This window comes from Perca fluviatilis, chromosome 1 (genome assembly GCF_010015445.1).
Source record: "Perca fluviatilis chromosome 1, GENO_Pfluv_1.0, whole genome shotgun sequence".
NCBI classification, from domain to species: domain Eukaryota; kingdom Metazoa; phylum Chordata; class Actinopteri; order Perciformes; family Percidae; genus Perca; species Perca fluviatilis.
In genome coordinates this window covers 18,452,210-18,479,792 of record NC_053112.1, presented here as the reverse complement: position 1 = coordinate 18,479,792, position 27,583 = coordinate 18,452,210, and the positions used below count along the sequence as shown (strand labels likewise).

At 38.8% G+C, this 27,583-nt stretch overlaps 1 protein-coding gene across 1 annotated transcript; it reads right to left on the bottom strand.

Moving 5' to 3' along the window:
* On the bottom strand, positions 1 to 27,184 carry LOC120559028 (complement C3-like). Its single transcript, XM_039800855.1, has 43 exons — positions 27,090 to 27,184; positions 25,208 to 25,406; positions 24,904 to 25,066; positions 24,698 to 24,786; positions 23,536 to 23,624; positions 21,494 to 21,576; positions 21,307 to 21,394; positions 21,048 to 21,150; positions 20,760 to 20,880; positions 20,549 to 20,664; positions 19,709 to 19,855; positions 19,486 to 19,585; positions 19,267 to 19,361; positions 18,955 to 19,146; positions 18,685 to 18,840; positions 18,065 to 18,194; positions 16,720 to 16,788; positions 12,885 to 13,082; positions 12,661 to 12,778; positions 12,489 to 12,577; positions 12,245 to 12,384; positions 11,217 to 11,429; positions 10,723 to 10,786; positions 9,398 to 9,487; positions 9,064 to 9,267; positions 8,769 to 8,844; positions 7,956 to 8,115; positions 7,706 to 7,801; positions 6,106 to 6,256; positions 5,664 to 5,749; positions 5,062 to 5,139; positions 4,265 to 4,420; positions 4,086 to 4,148; positions 3,860 to 3,941; positions 3,636 to 3,684; positions 3,016 to 3,106; positions 2,792 to 2,881; positions 2,588 to 2,705; positions 2,275 to 2,364; positions 1,781 to 1,873; positions 1,593 to 1,676; positions 860 to 1,004; positions 1 to 553 (listed from the first exon to the last, which is right to left on the bottom strand). The coding sequence occupies exons 1-43, from the start codon at positions 27,182 to 27,184 to the stop codon at positions 412 to 414; spliced, it is 5,001 nt and encodes a 1,666-aa protein (XP_039656789.1). The 3' UTR covers positions 1 to 411.
* Between the last annotated feature and the right edge of the window lie 399 nt (positions 27,185 to 27,583).

The following is a 27,583-nucleotide window of genomic DNA, read 5'->3' as shown; positions in this document are numbered from 1 at the left end:
CGAATACTATCACTACAGTGACAACTTTGACCTCATGGTGGCACTAGAGGAAAAGTCAGAAGAACCCCTAAAGTTAGTCGGATTCATCATCTGGGCACTATTGTGGTGAACTGTCCTAGTCAGTGGTGGAAGAAGTATTCAGATCCTTTACTTAAGTAAAAGAACTAATACCACACTGTAAAAATACTCTGTTACAAGTAAAAGTCCTGCATTGAAAATGTTACCTAAGTAAAATGATGTAAGTATTATCAGGATAATGTACTTAAAGTAATACAAGTAAAAGTAGTCAAAGCAGAAAAATCCTCACATTTTAGAAACGGGAAATGATCAAAACAGTTCTGTCAATCAACTAAGTGTTTAATCGGCTTATCACAGCACTGTGCTTACTGTGATAAATGTCCTTCTGTGTCACTACTGCTGACATCCATGTTGTGTGTACTGTTGTACCATTTCCAACATGCCAGCACAGATAGGATCATATTCAGCAGTTTTACACTCTACATCTGTGGGCCAGTACTCAATCCAGGTTCTCTCAGCGAGCACATACTGATACCTGAGGAGAGCAAATTAAAAAACACAATAGGTCTTCATGGAACCAGCTTATTTAAAATGTTGGAATTAATCAAAAAGGGATGACCAAAATAATCATAGCAAGTACAAATTTGTGTTTCTCCCTCACAAAAAAATAATTAATGACTCACAAACAATACCACATAAATTAACAAGGCAGACAAGCTTGATTTGCATGCAAGTAAGTGATTTTGCAGCAGAAAGCAGGGAAACGGTTAACATCTTTAAATGTTGACAATATTACGAGAGGAACGAACACATCAGACATACACAGACACAACAAACTTACGATTCACTGCGTGCGTCTCTGTAAATATCTTTGGATGCCCCCATGATAAGGTAGGTTTTGCCTGTTCTCAGATCTAAAGCAGCTCTGCAGTGCCGATAACTGAGGAATGTGCGCCGTTTACCCATAGGACCCACATCATTACTTCCTGTAATTAAAACACAGGAGAACAGAGAGAACTTAAAGGAAAACTATGGTTTATTTTAATATAGGTTGTATTTTTATAACTCCAACCATCCTTTCTCTCACTTATGATAACCTTGGATACGCTGTGTTTTATGAACACGTTGGACTTTGTTGCAAGAAACACGAGCAGTGAGATGATCAAACATGTTGTGAGCAGATCTCCAGGTTAGCCAAAGTTAATTGGAAGAGAAAATAAAGGCAACAGTAAAATTACCCAGTTTACAGTTACTGGTTAAACTTTGACTCCTTGCTCTATTGAACCTATTTTTCAGCAATGTCACTGTGTTCTGAGATCTCAGCAATTCTCCAACTCCAACTTTGGTAAGTACAATCATAACTCATAGAGGTGATGGCCAGAGCGACTTGTAATAAACTATATATATAATCATGGCTTGAAGCAGCTTTGGGGGAAAGCCAAAGTGCCCTTAAAATTCAGAAAGGGAAAGAACTGTGGCATCTCACCATTGAGGTACTTCAAGGGAAGCATCTGGGGAAAGCTAACGTTTAGGCAGTTCAAACAGTTTAAGGTTCAAATGAAAGAAATACCAACCTTCTTTGATGACTTCCAGTACCTGCACTGTGTAAATGTCAGTGGACAAGCCGTCTGTAAAATCTTCCAGTCTCACTTTGTACACTGAGGACAGACACGTTTCAGATTGTTAGCTCACTTGCTTTATCTATTCTCTCAATTTCTCACTCACTCACACACAAAAACAAACAACAAACACACTCTCTTACCAAAATCTATTTTACTGTTGACTTCAGTCTCACAGGCCTTAGCTGTACGTTGATCATTGCTGACGTTGCCCTTCTTCTGCATACTGCAGTTCTCTGGAAGCATACAAAGGCACAAGGTAAATACACAACTGATAGCCCGATTACATCAGCACATGTGTGTGGATGTATTGATGGATGGGTGAATGCAACTGTATCTAAGTCACAATTTAAGCATGTTAGTGAGTTATTCTTACTGCTCTGATCCTACAGGATCCTACAAGTGCTTGTTGCCTTTGACAGTAAATTCTGATGATAAAATTACAATTATGTATGCTACATGATGCTCCTTCACCAGATCTTAAAACAAGCAAACAATCACAGTAAAGTGCAACCCCCAAATCAGTGATCAATATATAGCTTATCTCCTTCTGCTAGAAGTGTTCAAACAAGGGTTTCAGATGTAACAAATGTATGCATGGACAGCTTAGATCTTCAGCTAGACATCATTCTGTTACCTTCTGCACATTCGCATTGATCATTTCTACAGAGCCGCAGTAGCTGCCCACCTCTCCTCTCTGGATGGTAGAATTTCACACAATGTGTTTCTGCAATGGGAAAGAAAGATGTGCTAATTGCAGGATTGTTGCACATTTGAAAATGTATGTTGTATATTTAAAGAATGTAAAAACGCATCTTTATCCACCCTGCCATATTCATTGAAATCTATTGGCAGCAAATAATGATCCTTTAAGCTCAAAAGTGGCACACGTATGGTTTGTGTGTCAGAGACAAAGGCAGCACTTGTTTCTGGTTGTCTTTGAGACTCACGGTTACTGGATTGATGGTTGTTGTATTCATAGACAGACACAGCAGCTGGTTGTAAGACTCCCACTTTCAGCTTCTGATGGATCCTAAAAGTGATCTCCTCTGGTCGTGTGTGAGAAACCTGTGGACAAATGTGAGATAGAGATAAAGAAAGGAAGAACGAGGCAGAGAGAAAAAGTACAGAGGTAGGAAACAGTGATGTCTAACCTTATCCAGGTAGATGATGACTGAGCTTCTTTCTGACTGGGCGGGGTTCACTGTATATTTTGAAATGGTTCGGGCACGTCCTTTGGATAACTATAAACACACACACACACACACACACACACACACACACACACACACACACACACACACACACACAAAGACAAAGGTCACTGTATGTGGTTTGTGTGCGTGTGTGTGTGTGTGTGTGTATGTATGTGTCTTACTAAGCTCAGGTCGTCTGTGTTCGCAGTGAAGCCAGTTAGCAAGCCAATATCCAAGATTGACATGGATGCATGGGGCTCCCTGTCCTTGTTCCTGTACAGAAAATGGACAGAATAATTAAAATAAGGAAGGAATTAGTAATAAAAAAACTTTATCAAATATTACAAGACATAACTGCTCTAAAGCTACATTTATTAGCTACAAAACAATTTTTTTTGAGGAAATTGACGTTGTGGTGAGACCTTTGCCAACTGCTGTTTCCACAGCCAAGAATTAATTTTAAATCTGGACTAGAACTCCTTAAAGTACTCAGAAAAATAGAAATTAATTAATTGTTGTAATTAATGATAACTGGGCACACTCAATCTGCTGAGGGAGATTGGGTGATACAATCAAAAGCTCCCGACCAGCTAACAAATGGTTTGTTACTTACGTATATGTTCAAATATGTATAAATTAGGTTTAAACTGAATCAAACTTTTGTTAAAAATAAGTTAGATAGATAAATAGAAAGAGCAAAAATGTAATCATGTACATGGGGCAATTACATGAAATGCATTTAAAATCAGAAAAACACATAAATTAATGTAATGTTTATTAGCGATTTCTTCAATTTACTTACAAAACCTCTATTTTCAGCTTGTATATTTTCTCATCCTCATCCATTTTCGCTGGAAGAACAAAAGATTAGATGAGTATGAATCTTTTTCAATAAAAAAAGTAAAACGATAAACAGACCGCAGATATCAATACAAAATAGACAAATAAAAGCAGACAAAGAAATACAAAATTGCAACAAATAAAGCCAAATAGATAAAGAGGAAGACACAGAGGGCACCACATTACCTGGGAAGAGCTGCACTGACAAGTTAAACCTCTGACAGTCACTCTCCTTTTCTTTAGGCAAAGCGTAATACAGCGACACCATCTGTCACATAGACATTGCGTACATTGTGATAAGCCAATAGGCATCCGTCTTAATAGTATTGTCCTCACAAGGTTAATAAATGTTGTAAATTTATTCTCATCTGAGATTCAAAAAGGAAATATCAATAATCGTGAAAATATTTACTGTCAGCGTTGCTTCTCCTGTGCCCGTGGCAGTCACTTTCACATTCCGGTTTATGTCTTTTATCTGTGGGATTTAAAGATGCCAACACACACCCACACAGTCAGGGCTCAGCAGAAGAAACATACAGAAAACAACAGGAATAATGATATTAATGAGCCACTGTTTGTTAGTCTTCTCACTTTAGATGTTCTAGTGGCGTAGTGGTTGTCATTGTTGAAGTTGTACTTGTCAGGCTTTGACCTGCCCGGCAAAAAGATGTCCACATTCAGATCATACTCTGGTTCTTTAGCACTAGTCCAGTACTCTGCTATAGCCTGGTACACTATTATAGTAGCCTAGAGAGAAAAAGATTGAGGAGGAAAAATAAAAATAAATTGATCAATGGTTTGGGCCCAGACTACCTGAAAAACACAACAAGTCCTCCAAATAATACGGCCATATATTTTGTTTATTTCTACCCTCTAATACGACCCATAGGAGAGTTTCTTAAAGCGCCCATATTATACTCATTTTCAGGTTCATAATTGTATTTTAATGTTGTACCAGAATAGGTTTACATGGTTTAATTTTCAAAAAACACCATATTTTTGTTGTACGGCACAGCTTATTTACGTTGCTTCACTTATGCACAGAATGTGACATGGTTCTGTTTGTTCTGTAAACTTAAAAAAACTCCTTTGTTTGAAAGTCCTGTTTGTTTGACCCATCCACCACCCCAACCGCCCTCCTATGCGAAGTTTGGTGCTCCTATACTTTGTCACCTTACTTCCCGCTTTGCTCCTGTCATAATTACTACAGCACTAGGGGCGCTGCCACTATAAACGTAAATGCGGGGCATAATTGCTGCTTGAACAAATAACTTGTGGGGTCTTTTTTCATGGGGGACAGTCTCAAAAAGTGAGTGAAGCAGTGATCGAAAGAGCTAGAGAAGCATAATGTATGGATATATTGAGAGGATAAAAAAGGTCTGTGTTACCTGAGTTGAACCATAGCCTCCGCTCACTCTTTGCTGTATGTTGAACCATCTCACTACAGGTCTGGCTTCTTTAAAGGCCTTTATTAACATAGGGAAAGGGTTGAAATATCTGTATTAAACTGTGCATTGGAGTTTTTTTTATTCTCATTGTGAAAATAGAGACATTCTTTCTTTTTCTTTTTACAGCTGTTATATAACAGAAATATAATTTTCATCATTTATAGTTATATATTACTCCATGCCAATTTCCAAAGCATACCTTAGGTTTCTTGATGTTTTGCCTATTTTGGCATAATCAAATTTGCCTTATACTAGCAATAAACAACAAAAATATCATGTCTGCTTTTATCCAAAATAGAAATGATTTTCTCTGTGATGGATTACTTTACTCAAACAAGTTGTGAGCCTCTGCAATTGGATTTCCACTCCAAACTAACTAACTATGATGTTGTTTGGAAAATGGTCAGCAGCAGTACTAAAAGGCCAGAGGCTTTGCAGTCAGAAAATGGTCTTCACCAACCTTTAATGCTTTACTCTACTGAATGTTTTTATAGCATGACATGCCCGTGACACACAGATACAGATTAGTGGGACATGCTCACCTTGGCCTTAACCAGAGCCAGGAGAGCGTAAGCTGTGGCCTCCAGTGTGTAAACACGTCCCATAGGTGTCGGCCAGTGGGACAACTCTGAGGAAAACACAGACAAATGCATTACTATACTGTACTTGTGACAAGCCAAGATGTACTGCAGTGGACAAACTATGTAAGGGCAAGACTCTTTCTATATTACATCACAAATATCTTAGCCATTTCTGCACCCTCTTGTTTTTTTAATTATCTAACTAAACATCAATAATTATGTATGAAACCAGTATCTCTGATTAGCTTAAGTTGACATGACAATGTATCAGTTTGGCTCTAGTATATATTTTAGTGTGCATAGTTGTTATGCTGCATCAATATGCAATAGTCTTATTTTACTTTAATATTCATATTCATCTACACTCTTTCTGAATGTGTATGTGAATATCGTATGAAGAAACCTGGGGAAGCAAACTTGAAGAGTATCTCCTGGTTCAGTTTGTTTTCATTGGCCAGGGCATATGATGCCATGGCAACAGCATATGGGTTGATTAGGCTGGGAAGACGCTTTTCCAGATAGGCCACTGCTCTGTCTATACTGCCTTGCAGACTCTGGACAAAAGGAAAAGATGAAGGAATAAGAAAGGAGAATAATAGGAGAACAGATAGATAAGGTAACAGGCAGTAGTCGTTGGCGATCACCCTGAACGGTAACCTTCTCAGCCGCACAAAAGCCCTGCTGAGACTGCAGAGACAGCCGTGAAGTTTCTCGTCATTGTTGGCTTTAGAGGAGAGTAGGCTCCCAGGATATGGGATGGAATGGCTTCATATTTTTATAAAACTGTAGTCATCAACAAAGATTACGGCGGTAGACAGGAGTGTGTGTCTTGGGTGGTGGCTGAAGGAGGACCTGTTAGCATAAACCTGATGTTAAGGGCCAGACTGAGTTGTTTGTGTGCCTTGACAAAGGCATTTAGGATCAGTTGCAAGTCCTCTTCAGAGAGGGACGTTGTTGTCTACATACTGCAGCTCCATGATATATATAGTGCTTGTTTTTCTTCAAGTCCTGAAGTGGTTGATGTTCATCAGCTTTCCATCAGTTTGGTGGGTTATATTGACCCATGTGGCTTAGTTTCTCCTGTGATGTGGAGGATGGCAGCAAAACATAGAACAGGGTAGAGGTGATAACACAGCCTGGCTTGACTCCAGTATACCCTAAAAAGGCTCTGTTTCCTCTCTGCAACCACTGCTGATGTATTTATCTGGCCAGACAATTTTTTTTAAAGAACTAGGCCAAAGTGCCTCGCAGTTCACAAAGACAAAAGCCTTTGTAAGTTAAATTAAGGCCATGTAAAGTTAGTTTGTTCTTGAGAGTCGGAGAGTGTCCCTGCAGTCTGCTAGCTGTTGCATCTCCAGGACCTTCTTCGTCCACCTCTGGTTCTTCAGTTCTCTGACCTGCCTTTGAGAGGCTTCTTTTGCTTGATAAGGTGTTGGATTTCCAGGCCATTCTCAGCTAACCAGTTTTCATGTTATTTGGTTTTGTTTTGGAGGATGCTTCTACATAATAATAAATAATACTGCATAATTGCAGACAGACAAAGTCAATGATATGACTGAGGTTAGAGCGAGAATGCTTGATCGATTGAATTTATTCTTTTGGTGAAAGAGTGTGTTGGTAATTCAGAGCACTTTGTTAGCAGCAGGACATCATTAAGATTTGTGTTGCCGGCTCCGTCCTTACCAATTATGTCTCTTAAAAAAATTGTGGTTCCGCCCAACCCTGGCATTAAAGTCCCCCAGCTGGTTTAGTCTGTCCTCCTTGTTAGATATGATAATGTCCAAGTCAGTATAGAAAAACTGCTTGACTTTATCCTGTGCATCAGCTGTTGCTGTTGCTGTATGCACTAGGGATGTCACGATACCAAATCTAGTAGTCTGTACTGATACTACCAAAAGTACACGATAATCGAAACCAAAGTCGATACCACGGTGTGTGAAAAAAAAGAAAACGTTACTATTGGGGTGTAGGGTCAGTAAATTGTATGCGGATGAGGTACTCACATTAATAGTGGCAGCACATTGTGTGCGAGACTCCTGTATGGCAATGAGGCAGAAGGCAGTCATGGAGGCATCTGAATCTCTGCCGTGGACATCACCCTACACATAAACACAAAAGTATCATTATAATCATCAGTATAAAACATGTTTATTCATAAATGATAGCCAGAGACATGTAATGGTTTTCATATAGATACAGTCTTTTGTTTAGCATCAAGATAGAGACTGATGGTAATGAAATCAGTGCACACACAATCATCTCTCTGTGGGACACCGCTTCAACTTCGGTAAAAAATCCGTCAGATTGCTGCACGTTGAGAGTCAGAAACTTAACAGCATCACAGATGTCTTTTCTTTGCACTGGCACCAGATTGCTGGCAATGGAAAACACCTTGGCAACATAGGCTGTTAGCCTTAGAGAGGAGAGGAGAGCAGGAGATGTAATAGTTTAGTTTCACTGATTTGCATATTCCGAATCTAGGTTATTAAAGGTCCCATGACATGGTGCTCTTTGGATGCTTTTATATAGGCCTTAGTGGTCCCCTAATACTGTATCTGAAGTCTCTTTCCCGAAAATCAGCTTTGGTGCAGAACTACAGCCACTAGAGCCAGTCCTACAATAAGCTTTCCTTAGTATGTGCCATTTCTGTGTCTGAAGCTATTGAGGAGGAGAGTGGGAGTGGCAAGGTGGAGGGTGGGGGTGTGGCCTTGACCAACTGCCACTTTTCTCGTTTGAAAGCCATGATGTCTCTCTCTCATGGGTTGGCCAAATTCTCTGGGCGGGCAAAGCAGAGAAAGGGGAGGTAACCTTGCTTGTTATGACCTCATAACAAGCAGATTCCAAAACGGCTCATCTGAGCTTTCATTTTCTCAAAGGCAGAGTAGGATACCCAGGGCTCGGTTTACTCCTATCACCATTTCTAGCCACTGGGGGACCATAGGCAGGCTGGGGGAACGCATATTAATGTTAAAAAACCTCATAAAGTGACATTTTCATGCCATGGGACCTTTAAAGGAGGATGTGCCATTATTTACGTCTGAATTTATGCATGTTTGCAGGCCTCACCAGGTGCTACTTCCACGATCAGGATACGCAGCAAAAGAACCATCATTTTTACGGTAAGCAAGCTGATTCTGGTAACCTAGATAAAACAAACACACACACCTTTTACTGAGTGCCATTGAACTCTATGCTGATTCTTATCCATTGAAAGCCAGGATGAGTAGCAGTTGGTTTGTACTGCTGTCTACCAAATGTCTGTTTTGATACCACTTCTGCCAAAGTCAGTGAGCTTTAACGCCTTTGGCTGTAGTTAAAATGTCTGGTATTTGTACTAAGGAATGCATTTGTGTGAGCCCACCGGTTTCGATGTGTTGGAGGGCTTCATTACGTTTCTCAATCTCCTCAGGTACCCACTGGTTGGTTTTGTCCAAATATGTGGCTACAATAACAGGTAGGGTCATGTGGATCATGTTCTCCTCTCCACTGCCTGAGGGCTGTTTGATCAGACTGACCATTGATTTCCCACTAATGTCATTCTTTAGTTCATTTGCATTCCTTTTTCCTGCAAACATTTCCAGAACAAGTGAGGTCATATTTTGCCACTAAGAACAAAGAAGAAATGTCTCTTACAACAGTAACACTTTAATGCAGAGGTAATACTTCAGGCACTCTATCATGTCGTAACATCTCACCTGTCACAGAGATCTGTGTGCTAGTAGGTGTGTTTGGAACAAAATATTGCTTAGGAATTCCACTGTTGAGAATTTCTTCTTGTTTACCATCTAAAAGGTACAAAGTGTTTACATGTTTTGGGATTAATTCACAAATCATACATATATGGCAACATTTTAATTAACAGGCCATTAATTACATAAAAATGACAACAATAATTATGCATTAAACAAGTAAAATGAAGGGGGCCGGTTCTGTACAGCAGTAGCCTTTTAACCTTGTAACATTGTCTATGTTTATTTTTCTACCTCTGCCTAAGGCATGCTGAAACACAGGAAATTATCAGGTAAGTTAGCAAATGATCAGGTAAGTAAGCATTTTATTTCCTTTGCACCATGTGTACTCAGGCTTTGGGTCTGCTACTGTTTGCCACGACAAATGTCCCTCATGTCTTGGTGTTTAATAACTGTGGCAAGGACTATCGAATAATGCTTGAACTGACTGCAGCTCCCCAACAATTACAGACAGGGTTGCCAGGTTGGCTAGATTGGAAAACAACCATACTGAGGCTTACTTACTATCTTCAGAAATGTCTGCAGTCAGTCCATCTATCCTTAAAAGGGATAACTTCATCTCCAGTTTGGAAAGAAGAGATGATTACGGCATCCCATAAGTCTTTCAAAATAAATAAGGCATTTACACCGTAGTGAACTGCAGAGGGCCTGAGCTAACTCAAAATAAATTTCTGAGTATAATTAGTAGTACAAGTATTACTCCTCGTTTTAAACTATTTCATATTCTCAAAATCATTTACCCAAAAAATCTACATGTTTGTGACTTACTATTAACGTTTCACCTCTAATATTTGTATGTGTTGGATAAAGGGAAGGACAGAAAAGAAAAACAAATACCCCTGTGTCCTACCCTATCAGCGTCTTACTTGGCTACTTACTAGCTTAAAAAACCTGCCTTGATTCTGTAATTGGTGGTCCCGCTATGTTTTTTTAAAGGACCTTGTTGTTTGGATCCGCAGACATGGGCAGATGAGGCAGATGTGCACACATGCATGTGCAGATGTCTACCCAAGGGTTTTGATCACAGCAAATGTACATGTGTACACAGACACACAATGTTGTGTACACAAAATTGCATACACATTAGATGTCAACCCTGCTGTCCACTATATTCCCAGCTGATGGTTGATTTTAGTAATTTATTAATTAGAGTGTTACAATTTTTGGAAATACTACTATGTAATTAATGGCCACTACAGTAAATGTTACAAAAATATATTACTAAATTACTGTGTTTTTCCATACAGCAGCTGCTTAAAGAAAAAACTCACCTACACCTTTTTTTGCAGGATCTAGAGTTACAATATGAGGAGATTTTATCAGTAAACCTTCAGGCTGGAAAAAAACAACAGTTAGGACAATCAACAGGAATCACAACGTTTTTCTAGGAAACTCTGTGTATAACAGAACAGCAGAATAAGGGGTTGGAATCCTTGGGAATCTCACGATTGGATTTGATTATCATTTAAAGCGCCAATTCCAAATCAATTGTAAATTTAAAACCATTATTGATTCAAAAAGAAGACAAGTGGCCCTGTTTTTCGGCTCATACTCCGGTACACTGTGCCAAATCATTCAGCCAGTGGACAGTTGTGTGTAATGGCACTGCACTCTGCAGTTGTCTTAACATATCTGTCCTGTTGGCTTTAGATGGCTGCAGACATTTAATGTACAAAATTAGATGACATTATTGCTGCATGTACATGTAGCTGTGGACAACAGAAGAAAAGCTCTAAACCCATTGCATGGAGTCTGTTTCTCTTACCACCACCTGCAGCATCTTTATGATTCCATCATTGACTGTTGGGTCTTTAACAGATGCTTTGACCTCAATGTGGTATTGTCCTTCCTTCGTGGGAATAATGATGAAAGGTACAGATTTTGTAGCTTGGGGCCCAACTTTAACCTCCTGGCGATACTTCCCACGCTTAGAAGCTGCACTGCACACATGTGGCACATCAATGAGATCCACACGTACCTTGAGAACAAGATAGAGATGCAGAAGGAGAGTGAGGTAAGTGTTGTTGATACAATAAGATCAACTACACATACCGACATACTACATACTACACATAGAGTGGATCGGATTCTGACAATTTCACACACTCCACACTCTTTGTCATTACCTATAGAGTAACAATAATACTATTGCTGTCTAAATTAGGGATCCAGTTCCTGCACGGATTCAGGCTTAAACCTTTTGTACATGTAGCTACGAAAAGGTAATTCACTGTAATTCGTATGTATTCCATGTATTTATTACTGTAAGCCCCACATTGACTCCAGCGATCAGTGTCATAAATATGTTTATCTACTACAATTATCCATGTCAACAAGGACATTTTCAGTGCTGTTTTCTCAGTGTTAAGCTGCTGTGTGAGAGACGCAGTTAGGAGGTGGAGGTACTCAGTAAGAAGTAATGGTATTTACAGTATGTGGACAAAAATCAGAAGTGCCGGTACTCAGTACTGGTGAGTTCCGGCCCATTTCCAGCAGTGAACCTAACAGCGGTTGCCGTAATTTCAGATATCATACAAATTGTTGTGCATATGTTTTTGTACAATATAGTACGAACACGTTCATGGGAATGTGTTGACTGACTGAAGATATGGCCTAAAGTAATCTACTATAAAATTTCACATTATCCTGTGAGGAAGGTCTATGAAGTAGCTTAGTTTCTTTCATCTCTTTTATAGCCATCTGTTGTATGAAAATCCAATATTTGTCATTTTGGCCTGGATTAGTTCATGAAAAATATGGTCCTGATGGCTTACTTGGAGGAATCAGACTTACGGTGACAGGATCGGGGCTGTAGTTGTGGAGGACAGCTTTAACTTCCAGCTGTTCTCCACGGACAGCAGAGTATGGCAGCCTGAGATCAATGAAGAAGTTCTTCCGGACAATGACCTCTAACGGTTCAGCCACACAGATACCTTCAAAAAACAAAGAAGAACAAAACAAACAGGCCATGAAACACAGCAAAGAAAAAGAAGGTTAAACTAAAACACAAGACAGCTTTTAGTCACTGAATCCTCACCGTGAGTTCTTGACAGACTAATGCCAGTGAACTGCCAGGTTGTGATTGAGTCTTGCAAAGGAACATTTTTCATCAGTGATGTGGTGTCACTGAAACAAAGGAAAACAATTTAAGAGGCGAAAGGTAAGGTTGTCAATGTATTTTGTGTGTGTATAGGTTTTAGTTGACTCACCAGTTCGGTTTTGTCTCAGGGCAAGGAGGCAGTTTCATATCTGTCCACAGCCAACTTTCAGGGAACTTGGTGCGAGAAACAATTTCATTGCTGTCCATGTAACTGTCATCCTCCTCACCTAAAGTGTCATAAAAAATGTTACTATTTTGACTGTTTTCGAACTACCAGTATGATCATGAATAACCAACCAGGGCTACCCCCCATCCCATGTCCCTGTGTCTTACTGCGAGCCAGTAGGAGGCTATCCTCCTTCCTCTCAGCTCGCTGGGCTTCCATCTCCTTGCAGCAGTGCAGGAAGGCTGCGGCACAATCTGCACCATCACTGATGTACTCCGCTCGCCTCTCACAGGTGTATGTGACGGGGGTGTTCCTCATGCCATCCAAACAACAGTCACGTTGCAGTTGGTCTTCATACTGACTCGCTGGAAAGAAGGAGGGTCATGGAGGAACGACAGAAGTAAGAAGATATCAGAGGTGGCAAAAGTATTCACATTCATTACTCAAGTAGAAGTATAGATACTAGGGTTTAAAAAGACTTCTGTAGAAGTTGAAGTATCAACTGAAGATTTTTACTCAAGTAAAAGTGTAAAAGTACTGGTTTCAAAACTACTTAAAGTATAAAAGTAAAAGTAATGTAAGGGAAAAAAATACCATTAATGACAAAAGCTTAGGCCGTGTCACAGGGGCCTATAGTGCACTACTCCACCTCCACAAAAAAAACATTTTTCTAAAGGCAATAATGACTATAATGTTATATTAAAATGTTAATGTTGAAAAATTTGGGATGCACCTTTTTCAGCCGCATTCATGCCCATTGAAAATGAACGCATTTTAGTACAATGCAAATACATTAAAGAACCATATATGTGTACTACTGAGCATTATTATATATGGGTCTCTTTGAAAATCAATTTGTGTTGCATCAGAGTAATCCATTTTACTCAAAGATCTTATTCTACAAGCGGTTTATTGATGCTATTTTTCTGATACTTGACTGCACAGTAGATGAATTAATGGGCTTCTATGAGTATCTTAATGCTTGTAATGAACATCTGAAATTTACTTTGGAATATGATAAACATTGCATCAGTTTCCTGGATATTCAGGTATACAAAGATGGTACAACAATAAAAACTGATTTGTTTCGTAAGCCTACTGATCGCAACACTATATTACATGGGGATAGTTTTCATCCCAGGCCTTTGGTCAAAAGTCTTCCGATAAGTCAGTTTCATCGTGTGCGCAGAATATGCAGCGACAATACATCTTATTCAACACAGGCTGTAGACTTGACAACAAGATTCCTCAATAGAGGCTATAAACAAGACTGGGTTGATTCGGCCAAAAAACGATTTGATCAGACAACACAAGAGGAGTGTCTTCGACCAAAAATGTGCCCTAAAGATATTCCCCACTGGTGTTAGAATTCAGAAAATCTGTCTATAAACATTGGCACATTATTGATTCGGACCCTAGATTAATGAAAGTTTTTCCAGAAAAACCTAAGCTTATCTTTAGGCGTGCTCCTAATTTAAGAGATCGCTTAGTTAAAAATGACATATGTCCGCAACCCACAACTGCCTTTCTCAGTATGCCTGATGGTAACTATAAATGTGGTAGTTGCGCCCAGTGTTCGTATACGCACAAATTTAAAAGCTTTAATCATCCACACACTGGCAAATTAACATCTATTCGCGGTGCGATTACATGTAGCACCACACATGTTATTTATCTAATTCGCTGCCCATGTAGTTTAGCTTATGTGGGTAAAACAACGAGCGCGATACGGACTAGAATCAGTGAACACAGAAGCACCATTAGAACAGGGGATGAGCGCAGCCCTGTAGCAGCTCATTTTAAACAGGCAGGGCATAATGTCAGCGCCCTTAGATATATAGGGGTGGAGCGAGTCAACAAACCTCCTAGAGGGGGAGACCAGGATAAAAGGCTCCTCCAACGGGAAACCTTTTGGATTCATTATCTAAACACAATGTCTCCTCATGGCCTTAATGAAGAATTTGATATAAAACCATTTTTATAAAAAATGTTGTTAGATATTGTTTGTTTCTTATATAAAATATTGTAAGAGATTGTCTGTTTGTGTAAGTACTAATGCAGCAGATTTTATGAATATGTGGGATAATGTTCATTAATTTCTTAACTGTTTGTGGTAACTTTATATGGAAGTGTTTTCCTCTTGAATATTTATTTCTTTCTTTTTTCTTTTTCCCTTTGTCTCCAGTGTTGTGTATGGTAACATCATGTGTCTCTATGGATATATTGTATTTTCAACCCCCCCCCCCCGTTTTGAGATGTATATGGTGAAACAGTCTATGTAAATGTCATGGGTGGGGCTTTTTTGGGCCGTTCACACCTAATCAGACTAATTGAAGCCAGTTGGTGTGTTAGTTGAATGTGAGCCCTATATATATCCCTTCATCAAATGTGTTCACCATTTGCCTGAAGAAGACCCAGTTGGGTCGAAACATTGCATTTTTTATTAAATATGGGAGTTTAAAGCAGTGTTGCGGACATTACATTGTTTTCGTTTTAAGTACTTTCATTTGTCCTGCACCTGCCAGAAGGTGGGATGTGCACACAGTTACTTTTATAAATTTTACTACTGAGCATTAACATGTTTCATGGAGCAGAAGATATGATGACTAGTTGCCTATAAGTATTGTAATTAGCTCGTGGTTCTTGGGTGCGCAGAGCTTGCAGCGCATTCGAAAGGAGTTGTTTTTGCATCCAACCATTTCGAAAACTCTTCCTGGTACGGCCGGGGATGTAGAAGGGTTGGCTGGTCTTCCTGGCTACCAACCTCCTTGCTGGTGCTTGGTTGGGACATTTCACTCAAGTTCTCTTCACAATCAAATTCACTCTATCCATATGGTGCAATTTATCTAGATAGGTTTTATTTTTTTTATTTTTTTTGAACGATGACAAGTCGGAATGAAAACAAGCCGAACTGAAATACGAGTAACGAGGCTATTTTTAAAATGTAAGGAGTAGAAGGAACAGATAATTGTTTGAAAATACAAGGAGTAGAAGTAAAAAGTCTGCTGTAAAATAATTACTCCAATAAAGTATAGATACCCAAACTTTCTACGAAGTATTTGTACTTCGTTACTTGACACCTCTGGAAGATATGGAATACAAGCAGTGTTGCCAGTTTGGACTGGTGTTTCCTATTAATTACCTAGACTGTGGCGGCCTGCCACAGTTTTATAATGAACTGAAAAAAAACATATCATTATAACATAAAAAGGTCTCTAACGTTGTGTTTTGCACAGTTGCTTCAGCAAAGCATCTCTTTCATCATTTTTCAGACATTGGTTCATGAGCGATGTTATGTTACTATGTCTGCTGTTCTCGCTGAGACATTGCTCTACTCTGACCACAGTTATGCGAGTGATGGCTGCTTGACCGCTTTTTTCATTTTGTCAGTCAGCCAAGCTAGATTAAATCCTGTCCTCCTGTGCTTCCCGGGTGGTCCAGAGGCAGCATCTGATGTGTCTTCATCAATCGAGCCGTCACTGTGCCGTGGTCAAACAAACTGTTATCTGGTATAAAAAGTGGCCTAAATTATCACAACTTGCCCAAAATAATTTTAAGTAGCAGAAAAACGCCTAATCTGGTACCACTGACTATAAGAAGAAGGTTGAATGGGAAACCTGTGAGTAAAGCATTTTAACATAGGGCAAATTACACTAGTAAAGTCCAGTTTTATTTAGAAAATTTAAAAAACTAGAATAAAAAAAGAAGAAAAGAGCAAGCTATGAGGGCTTCCTCTTCCTCTAGTATTGGACAAACATGCAATACAAGTAGCAGTATGAAGACATATTTACATATAAGGTAAATAAAGTATAAAGTAAAAAGTGTTTTAATTAACTCACTTTTATCTTTCCACTAATATATACATGTAGCATGCGGAAGATGAGTATTGGGAAAATCAACAACACAAGATGTCCAACTACAGAGATTGTGGAGAGCCTGAACTGTGCGTCAGAAGATGACTGAATATGTGGTTATTGGGTAGTTTAGAGCTGTGGTTCTTACCTAAGGTGGTTGTGATGTCCATTATAGTTGCAGCTCGTTTCCTCCTGCTGGGGACCGGACAATTCAATTCTAGAAGCGCATCATAGACAAGATCTTTAACAGAACTCAACAATGTTGGAACTAGACTTGATTTTTGTAATTTAATTGATGTGAAACTCTTAAAATCAGAGTGAGGTCATCTATCTGGTTGGACACATGGACAGGGTGTGGGTGTGACAAAATTGATCTCCTATTTGTTGGACTGTTATAACATTATGTTTCAAAAAAGCTTAATTGTAAAAACATATTGATGGAGTCATTTGATTTGAATCACTTTTGATCGAGGGGACCGTGATCAACTCATGTGGCAATCAGCAGGACTGTTGAAGCCAACATGGATGCTTGGAAAGGCTGGTTCAACCAAATTATGACAATCTTATCTTAGTGTTATTTGGCAGGTAGTTTTGGTTTTATGTGCCAGGTTTTGAGATATCTGTCTCAAACATAGCCTATAAGCCTAAACTCCAATACAAAGAGGTGAATGCTTACAGCATTAAAATTACCTTTAAAAAACTAAACAGTAACAAGTTGTGTGGTGTATAAAAGAAAAGGAAGTTAAAAGCTTAACATTAAGAAGAATGTTCTGTAATAATACCAGTGCTGGTTTGGTGCACTATGTTATCACCTGAAGGTGGAGCTGAAGTGCTTTGGGGGAATCAGTGCATATTAGGAGCTGCTCAAAGGCAGATGCATGTTTACCTGCCACCTGATAATGTAGCCATCATAGTTTGCGAACTGCTTCTCTCTGTTGTTCTTTATGCCTTTTTTGGAGTGAACTAACCCTTTAACCCTCTGATGTCTACTGGATTCTCACTCCTCAAAAATCTTTAACCTGCATTAACTGATCACCAATGGCGATACGGCAAAGTTCTAAGCAGCAGTTGGCTATTTACAGACATGAAGCAACATTAGCATTTTTTGGAGTCATGTTTCTGGCCACCTGATGAATGCTAGTCCAATATTCAATCTCTTTGTAGCTATGATTTGTCCCCACCAATTCTTACGGGAAATATCTGGCACTTCGTCTTTTTCATTTGGTAGTGCACAGGTAGTGCACAGTGGGATTTTAGAGCATTTCTAACTGTAAATAGCTGCCTGCTGCTTGAAACAACCCAGATTAGCATGGTGAGAGTGAACCAAAACATTGCAGGCAGTAAAAACAAAACAAAACCTAGCAAATATAAGCAATTTTAACATATAGTTCTTTTATACAGAAAAGACCTGGCCAACAATCAATATATAATAAGGAATAAGATTAGAAGGAGGACGAAAAAGAATAAGATTTGGAAGAGTAAAGTAGTGTCACCTTGTCTGTAGGGAGTCCCAGAAGCTGTGTTGGACTCAAACAACAGCCCAGCATCGTAGAACACACCCATACCATCCTTCCCTCCACCTGGTGTGCACCCTGTGTCGTACGTCTCTATCATGTCCCACACCTGAGCAGGGCGAAAGTCATTCACACACATAAATACAACCAGACACATTTTAGGGTTATGTCACATGTGAAAGAAGTGTTGCCCATTAATCCAAGGGATCGGATCCTCGGCTCCTCCACATCTTCATGTTGAAGCATTTCTAAGCAAGACACCAAACCCCAAACTGCTCCCGATGGTTACCACTGCCTTGCACTGCAGGACCGCTGCCATTAGTATATGTGTGTATGGGTGAATGAGAGACAACATTTTAAAGCGGTTTACATGAAATCTATGTATAAATGCAGTATATTTAGAATGTAAGGTATATATATATATATATATATATATATGCAGGACAAACTTATTCTGGACATTATCTATATCTACAGGCTAACTGTGTTTTTAGTTTAACAATGTGTACATAAAATACTTAAGAGTGATAATATGTGAGCTTTTTAAATGAAACCCCTTTAATATATTTTCAAAGATAAATATGAAATAAAGGAATAACCTTCTTCTGGTTGAGACGGTGCTTGTTGTTTAGGACGTAGACGCCTTTGTCAACTGCCACCAGTCCCACTGTGGCCCCTGGGTCTCCAGTGACTTTCAGAGTAAACATCTTGCGAGGCTCATAGGATGAGTGGGGTTTGTCTGGTTCCAACTTCAACTAAAGGAGGAGGCATACTTGTATTTGTGAAAAATACAAATAACTTGATCTGTTTGTATGTGGTTGTATTGTTTACCCTCCTAAACTCAGCTACATCCATGTTGTGTATCTCACCGAGCCCATGCAGGAGTCCTCTGCATCCACCCAAACAGAGTCTGATACCACTTCATTGTCATTTGGATGGTAGTAGGCTATGATGCGGAACGATGGCAGCATGTTTTTGGTAATGGTAACTATCATGGATATCAGCACTTGACCTGTGTTCCTGTAATGTCCACATTTCACCAGCTGACCTCTGCTCAGGATCTAGGGACACAGATCAGTACTTATCCGACATGCATGTATACTGTATTACACATGTTGCTGGAAGCAACACAAACACCCAAGCACAAATGCACACATGCACAGGCATAACAAATCTCTCACCAGGTATGTGATGTCTTTTTCTGTACTTTCCTGCCTGTTGAGGTTGAGGCTGATTTTCAGGTTGTCTCCTAATGTTACTTCAGCTGTATCCACACCTGCAATAACAACATTCCAATTAGCAAAATTAGTGCTAGACATAACAAAAACTTAAGTGGTAGTTTGGCAGCGCTGCCACTAGCAGAACTATCACTGACTATCTGATATTATTTCAGTTTGTACCTATGTGGAGGTAATTGTTGCTGTTCGTGCTATATGGGATAGCTGTCATGTTGGCTGATGCTTGTCTTTCAGATGAAATACGAGGATCCTTGGTCTTTGCCTACAGTTGAACACACAGGTAGGCATACTTTGTTTCTCATACATGTTTACTTAACGGCTACATTTCCTAAATGTAACACAAAACTGTAAATAAATACAATTTGAGCGGATTTCAACACTTAACTGTCACTGTCAATGGTTCAGGATTTTCATATGTATTGATGGAAAGCCTTGCCATTCCATTGGCTGAAGTGCGGCCCTGCACATTACCGGGATCGACCACCACTACAACACCTTGTACCGGAGTGCTGTCAGGATTCACAACTTCAATCTGCCATCAAAGAAACAATCGGAAAACATCAAATTGTCTAATGAAAACAAATTTAAGTACAATCTAATACTATTATGGAAATACTGAAATCATCTGCAAACTGCAGTAGCTCTAATGAAAGAGCAGTTGTATTTGTCTGCTGTTATGACTGAGATAATAGTGGTTTAGTATGTCTACATGTCAGGTATTATTTTTCTCAGGAAATTCATCCATTTGAAGAGATTGACATTTACATCATAATCAAGACCCATGAAATAATAAAAAGTCTGTGAATTGTCTTTTGTTTTAAGAAATCAACATTTTGAGAGATTTATATCACTTGAAAAAAAATGTCACATCCATATCAATGTAGTCTATATCGATGACGGCCATTTATGGGATTGTTCTGGTGCTGCTGGAGGTTCCGCTGGATGTCCCTCATTTTAGGCCAGATGTCCCTCTCCTTGTGCTTCCTTTGTGTTGGCATTCTAAACTCGTTAGGTCTAGCCAGACCCTCCTTCGCAGCGCTGTAGAGGAAGGTCTGGTAATGCGAGACTAATATCACTGCATTTTTCAGAATAATACTCCTGAATTATGGCTTGTGACCGCTGAATTTTAAAAGTGACAATATATGTATTTAAAGGAATTTAAATAATTTTATTTTAATTAAAATTTGTCATTTTAAATAAATGTACATGTGAGTGTGTACTTTACCACAACGTCAAAGGACATTCCTGGTTTGAAATATCTGGACGTTCTCTTGAAGTGGATGGTGTAAGGTGATTTAACAATCTGGATACCTCTCAACTCTGCCTCCACCATTTCACTACCTGTGTGAAGATACAGTATATGCACATAAACACATAAACATAAACATGTAAAAACACATGGACATTGAGACACACACACAGTCTCTCTTTCTTACCGTTCTCTGTCAGCACACCAGCAGCTACAAATATGTAACTCCCCACCAGGTCATTGATGTTTTGGAAAGTCTGTGTGATGTGCTCTCTCTTCAAAGTGACCACTCCATTACCTCCCTTTATCTACAGTAATGTGACATACAGTAATAAAGAAATGCATCTAGAATTACAGTGGACAGTTGGTACTTCACTTTACTTATATACAATTCACTTATTTTGCAACACTTATAAAAGGCCAAGCACAAACAGCTGATGTTTGACAGTGATTGAGCAAATGTGTGAGAACTAACCGGCACTCTCTGAAGCGAGCTGGGAAAGCTGTTTTTTTGACCCCCATGCATAACCCCAAATACCCCATAGGCCGTCCCATCCACATCTTCACCAAACAGATACCTAAAATCACAAATAAGTATTTTTATTTCACAATAAGTTAAAATAGAGTATATAAAATGGTTAAAATGTAAGTAAAAACAAAGAACCTGACATCTACTTTATTGATTTACCAATCAAACCTGTTTTTTAAAGCCACAAAACATTTTTTTTACATACGTAGCTTTGATGTTGACTGTGAGCTCTTGGCTGTCCACATAGAAGAAGGGGTTCTCAACCTTTAGTTTAACCTCAAAACTGGGCAGCACTGAAAAATTAAATGTATTTTATTGTGTTTTAAATCAGGTAGAAAGTAAGGAGAGGTAGTGTAGGTTTAGAGATAAAGAGGACCTCTGCTATAACTCACCGTATTCTTTGACCTCAAACTCTGCAGAGTAGCTCAGCTGTGGTTTGCTGTGGAACCTTGCCACCACTTTCCACAGTCCATAACTAACACACACACATGTACGTACGCACGCACGCACGCACGCACACACACACACACACACACACACACACACACACACACACACACACACACACACACACACACACACACACACACACACACACACACCTAAGTTAGTCTTACGCAGATACTTACACTTGGCTTGTTAGAAATAGCCCGTACTGTCCAAGCTAATAGCTAGCTAGCTTACTATGACTAACACTATGTAGCAGCCATCATTAGTGGCTCTAGTTGCATCTTTATTTAATAATTTTTCTCAACTTCTTTAAGTCCCACGAAGGCTGTTTTCACATTCAACTGCTAAAGTGGAAAAGTCTATCTCTGTCGTCTGTGAAACTAATTGTGGTCCAGTATATATGCAATTTATTGTACACTGACTGGCAGTGTCCAGCAGTTAAACATAATTTGATTCTGGAGAGTAGCCTACATATAAAGAATAATTTTAAACTAATTTAAAACATTTAACTCACTCATGTGTTTAACTCACATGGGAAAAGTAAAGAAATTCATCAACCAATCAACATGTCCTGTTATCTAGACAGTCAAATGTCTCAAGAAATGTATCAATTTGACAGAGGACACTGAAACTGTCTTTCTGTATTTCACTGGTCATTGAGACTTCTATACAATCATCCAATAGTACTGCCAAATTGTCCTCTGTATCTAACTGAAAAATATCTACCAAAACTGAATAAAAAATAATGTCACAATTTTAATAGTCTGTTCACAGGTTTCTATTTTCTATATTTCCATTAGAAATGCAGTGTAATCCAATAATGTCACTAAAGAAAAGTTAATGAATCACTGAGTCAGCTGAACATAATTGTAATGTACAGCCTACATTTGGATTCTAGTGAAAGAAGCAGGAAATGCATATAATAGTTAACAAAAGTCCTGTGTTTTTAGCCAATGATCCCGCGGTCAAACTTGCGCAAGTAATGTGAGGCACAAATTTGCTTTGCTTTTTGTGTGAAAACAGCATAATGACATCAACCTCAGCTGCATTTTGTGTTTAATGCTAATTAGTCAATATTAGCAGGCTAGCATACTAAACTAATATGTGAAGTAGGCTAAACATTAAACCAGCTAAACATCGCCATGCTAGCATGCCTTTTGACTCTTAAGGCTTGATTATACTCTGGAAAGGTCATATACACGGACCCCACATGTTATGGTCTTTGGAGAAAACCGTATGGAAGTAGATCTGTTTCATCAGATTTACTTCCATACACCCGAGACCAAGTCTGAATGACCATTGATGGCATTCTCACATGTGAGCGTTTGTTTGGTTTCCTGGGAAGAGATGAAAGGAAAGCCTTGTAGTGGGGGATAAGTGGTGTCTCAGACCTACTCCCCTGTTAAGCGACGGTTTCTCTTTGTGGGTGTAAATGGCTTCCTTTGACACCCCTTTCAAACGAGCCATCCTCCTGTTTAAAATGTGAACCTGGTGGTCATCAAAAGAGTGTCCTTTATCCTTCAGATGTAAGTAAACTGCTGAGTCTTGACCTGAGGCATTGACCCTTCTGTGTTTGGCCTGTGGTCTGTGTAATGATTGTTTTGTTTCCCCAATATACATGTCAGTGCAATTCTCAATGCAATGGACAGCATACACTACATATACATTCTTACATATACATATATATATATATATATAGATATATATATATATATATATAGACAGTGTCTAAATATGTTCATAAGTGTAAAAGATTGGTCTGTGTGTGTGGGTTTCCTAAATTTAACCTTCCTTGGATACCCTCTGATGACGTAATTTACATCATGCAGGCTCCAGCGGACCCTTGCACAGCTCGAACATGCAGACAGTATAATTTCTATTTTCTCTTCGCGTTAGTCTTGTATAGGTTAATTTAATTCACCTGCATGGAAATTAACTGCAATGTACTAAATGAGTAATTCATAATTATTAAATAAATACTTACCTGACAATTTCATTGAGTCTGTGAACTCCAGAATGCATGCCTGATTTCAGATAGACTGGATCAAGTGGTAAAATTATACCTTCAGGGGTCTAAAAAAGGAACAATTCAGCAACCATTAATTAAATAGTAAGAGTCCTAAAATAAAAAAAGTCTTTAAAATAACGTTACTTTAAACACTAGAAATTTTCACTCACAGAGCTGTGACAGAATAATAATTTGAAAAAAAAAAAAAAGTTTAACCTCATTGTAATAAACTGAAATACATTTGGTTCTGACGGTTATCAGTTATCAGTCAATATGTGTCGAGCTGAGCCTGCTGATCTCAGTGTCCTGCCATTATCAGGACCAAATCATTGGAATATACGTAGCCTAGTGTTGCATTGGTGGAAACTGGCCAAAGGAAAGCCCAAATTATTACAACCCATCCAATAAAATAAACAGTAAATAAGAAAAAGTAAGAAAAACAGTAAAATCTAGTAAAACTGATGGCAGTGTTGGTCTGTGTGTCACTCGGTTTGTTCACCACTTTGGTCAAGACCAGGGGTTGGCAACCTTTTTGATATGAAGTGCCATTTTAAAATGTTCTTGTTAATCAGTGGGCCATGTCAGCACTAAGCATGCCATTATCTACCGAGTCTTTTCCTCCCTTTGCACCACATTCTTTGAAGAAGGCAGCGAGTACTAGCCAATGAGAAGCAGAGTAGGGCGGTTCTTAGTGGAATGCAGATTGGGGGAAAAGTCAGTCCAACTACCGTAACTAACTGTGCTCCTGCCAATGGCTGTGATAGAGGTCATTTGGCATGCGGATGCACTCTTGCACACTTATTGCTAGTGTGCCATTGGTCAAGCTACCACGTGCCAATGGCTGCCGACCCCTGGTACAGACTGTTCTCCTGACTTTTCCTCTGGCTCCACTGTGAGATGGACATTTATGGTTTGGGGAGTTACTTTTTTGTCCAGCCCCATCATCAGGTCAAAATTCCAATTTGTCCAATATTTTGGTTTGCAACCATACTTGCAAAACATTCCCATGAGTCTCAGGAGTTGCCTACTTTGTGTTTAGTGCTCATTAGCAAATCATAGCATGCTATTATGCTAAACTAAAATGAAAGTATGGAAATTATCTGGAATTCTATTCAATATCAAAGATTAAGTACAATACCACAATCTCAATGGCAATAGAAGCATCAGTTTCATTATCCCTTTCAACGGGCTCCATGGCAGGCGTCACTGCAAACATCCTGTAATGAACTAAAGGAAATACATTTCTTTTCCAAAGGTTGAAGAAGGAAATAAAAAAAACACTATCAGGACAGGAGTGTTTTAACAATGTTGTGTTTCTCAGCACTGAAGTGGTATTGAACTCACCTTTGCTGTTGGGGGTGTAGAGGGTCTTGTCAGTCTGTATGTAGATGTACCCGGACTGAAAGGACACTAAGACGAGTTTCTCCAGCTTTACATCAGGGAACTGAGCTTGCAGGTACACATACTGCTTTATGTTAGGATCTTGACTAAATTCTCCAGCAGGGATCTGAAACCAGTATGAAGAGACACAAGTGGTGCGCTAGGAGCAGGGTGGGGTACATCATGTGCAGTTATACATTCATATTATGTACTATGTTTTGGAAATAAAACCAAGTAATATACAGTATATTTCAGTTTTCTACATTACATTAATTTGTCCGAAGTCCTGGAATTTCTTTTCCCTAGTAAGGGTCACAGATGTGGATATCAGCCTTTTGGTTTTTGTTGGATAGTTCACCACGATGATTTCTACCGTGATGTTATTATCCCCGGTGCAGTCTTGACACTCCACAAAGATGTTTACTGGTGTTCCTACCCGCAACAAGTTGGGGGCAGACATCACCTTCCTGTGGAGCAGTGGGAAAAAAAAGATGAATAATATAGTCACTCACTGTACAGAAAGAACCACATGCTGTTTAGGATTTACTGACACTTTTTGTCAGTGTTTGAGTTACAGTTTTGGTTCTCCCAATTTGCAAAGCAAAATGTTTTTTTCCAGATGAGGATCTTCTGTTCCAGCATGGACTTCACACACAATAAGTGATCTATTGGTTATCTTGACAAAGATCCAGTACTGGATCAACAAAACATTTCATCATTTTTGTGGACTCTGTTGTAATGCATCACTGCAAATTCAAAACAAAATTTAAGCCAATTTGGCATCATTTGAAAGACCACAGTACCTCGATTTACGTAACACAAACCGGACAGCAGCTCCTCATTATGTTAGACATGTAAAATATAACTTACTTCAACTAAAATTCTCTATCTTCACTCCTAAGCCTGCATCAATAACTCTTTAATTGTTTGCAAATGCAGGTAATACCTGGTCTTAATGTTGCTCCCTTTGCAGTTTTTCTCAATTGATTTGTTACAATCTCAAAACATTAAATATAATCATCATATCCATTTCTACTATGCAGGATATCCGTTTTGTTTGAGATGTAAAAGGCTCAGTCAAAACTTTAAAGCTATGTTTTAAATCAAATTAATCAATAAGTTAACCCTCTGAGGTCTAAGGGCATTATACACATCTACTTAAATACACTTTTCTTTTTATGGTATTTACATATAACGGATCACCGTGTGTTTCACATCAAAATGTTCAGAACAAACTCTGCTTTCTGTTTAGTGGCGCTCAGATTTTTTCTAGAGCAATGTGTAAAGAGATAATTTGGCGCTAAAGCTTAAAAGTTGAAGTTGGCTTTTTGAAATTCCTCAAATCTCTTTAAAAAAAACACCGTAACTAATGATGTGTTGACAAATTATTTTGGTGCTTGAAATTAGTTGACCAAAGTCTGAGGTTCACGAAGTAGTGTAACATATGATTAAAACAGTAGATACATGTCTAAAATGAAATTTTGTAATATCGCTTTTTGAGTAGGAGTGTTGTCAAACTTTGTCAAACATCGGTGCGTCTTTCGTTCTCAGAGGGTTAATGAGTGCCACCAAAATTACATTTCCCTTTCTCGTTGCTTAAACCAGTCAATTTCACAACCAAAAACTAAGATTTGCCTCCTGTGATGTAAATGTGTTTGAGAAATTTCATGATCTGTACCTTCGGTTAGGTGAATTTGACAACATATGATGGTATATGGTAACAGTTCTTTGGGCATAATCACAATATCAGATCAGTCAAACATATAAAACATTCATATTAAAAAGGTTATGAGAGTTAATTTGAGTATATTACAGACACAATTAGACTACTAATAGAATTAATTAGAAAAGCAGTGTAACCCATTTTGGTCAACAGAAACAACACACTGAACACACGAATCACTGAGTCATTTGAAGAGCAGACATTTCACATGTGTGAAAGCAATTAAACACATTTCAATGGGAAAATTAGCTGTAAAAGTAATGTACTGAGAATTATTGTCGTTTCAGAATTGTGCCAAAGTAACAAAGATGGTTATCATAAAGCAAGGCTGATAACATTTTAGGTCCTTTAAATTGAAAGCAATTTTGAACAGGGCTTCAGGGTCTGCAGGAGTGTGTATGACGTAAGGTAAGGAAGGTCTACTTACAATGGAGATCCATCAGCTAGAAAAGTCAGAGAAGAAAAGGTCAGAAAGGCCAGCAGCCACAGCTGGGTCAGACACATCACCCGACCTGATCCCATATCTGCTGTCAATGTAGACTGTTGAGCTGCAGAACTCTCCTTTTATCCACTCACGTCCCTCCTTATGCACCTTTAGTTATCCTCACTACTGTCTCATCCATTTAAAGGATAGGCTTTGTTTGACACATGTTTGACGCATTTCTTGCTATAATTCTTGTTCATAGTGAACATTGGGAGATCCACAGTGATCGTTTTTTTCACATAAATATGATTCAAAGTTTATCTGAAGTTAAGTGTAAGGCTTAACCAGTCTGAGTCAGTCATGTCAAGTGAGCGTCTTTTAAATGTACAGTCTTGTTAGTACAAAATACTTCTTATTGACACATCTTAACACTTAAAAATGATTTATTGTTCCTCATTGCTTGGACCTTTTCCTAATTTTAATAGGCAAGAATATGG

What these genes read in the sequence shown, in the direction of transcription:
- LOC120559028 (XM_039800855.1), bottom strand. Translation starts at nt 27,184, where the DNA reads ATGGGATCAGGTCGGGTGATGTGTCTGACCCAGCTGTGGCTGCTGGCC. An exon ending in CCTGAGACAAAACCGAACTG is followed by an intron (nt 12,578 to 12,660) that starts GTGAGTCAACTA and finishes CCTTTGTTTCAG; the next exon opens with TGACACCACATCACTGATGA. An exon ending in CAGGAGAAGCAACGCTGACA is followed by an intron (nt 3,942 to 4,085) that starts GTAAATATTTTC and finishes TCTATGTGACAG; the next exon opens with ATGGTGTCGCTGTATTACGC.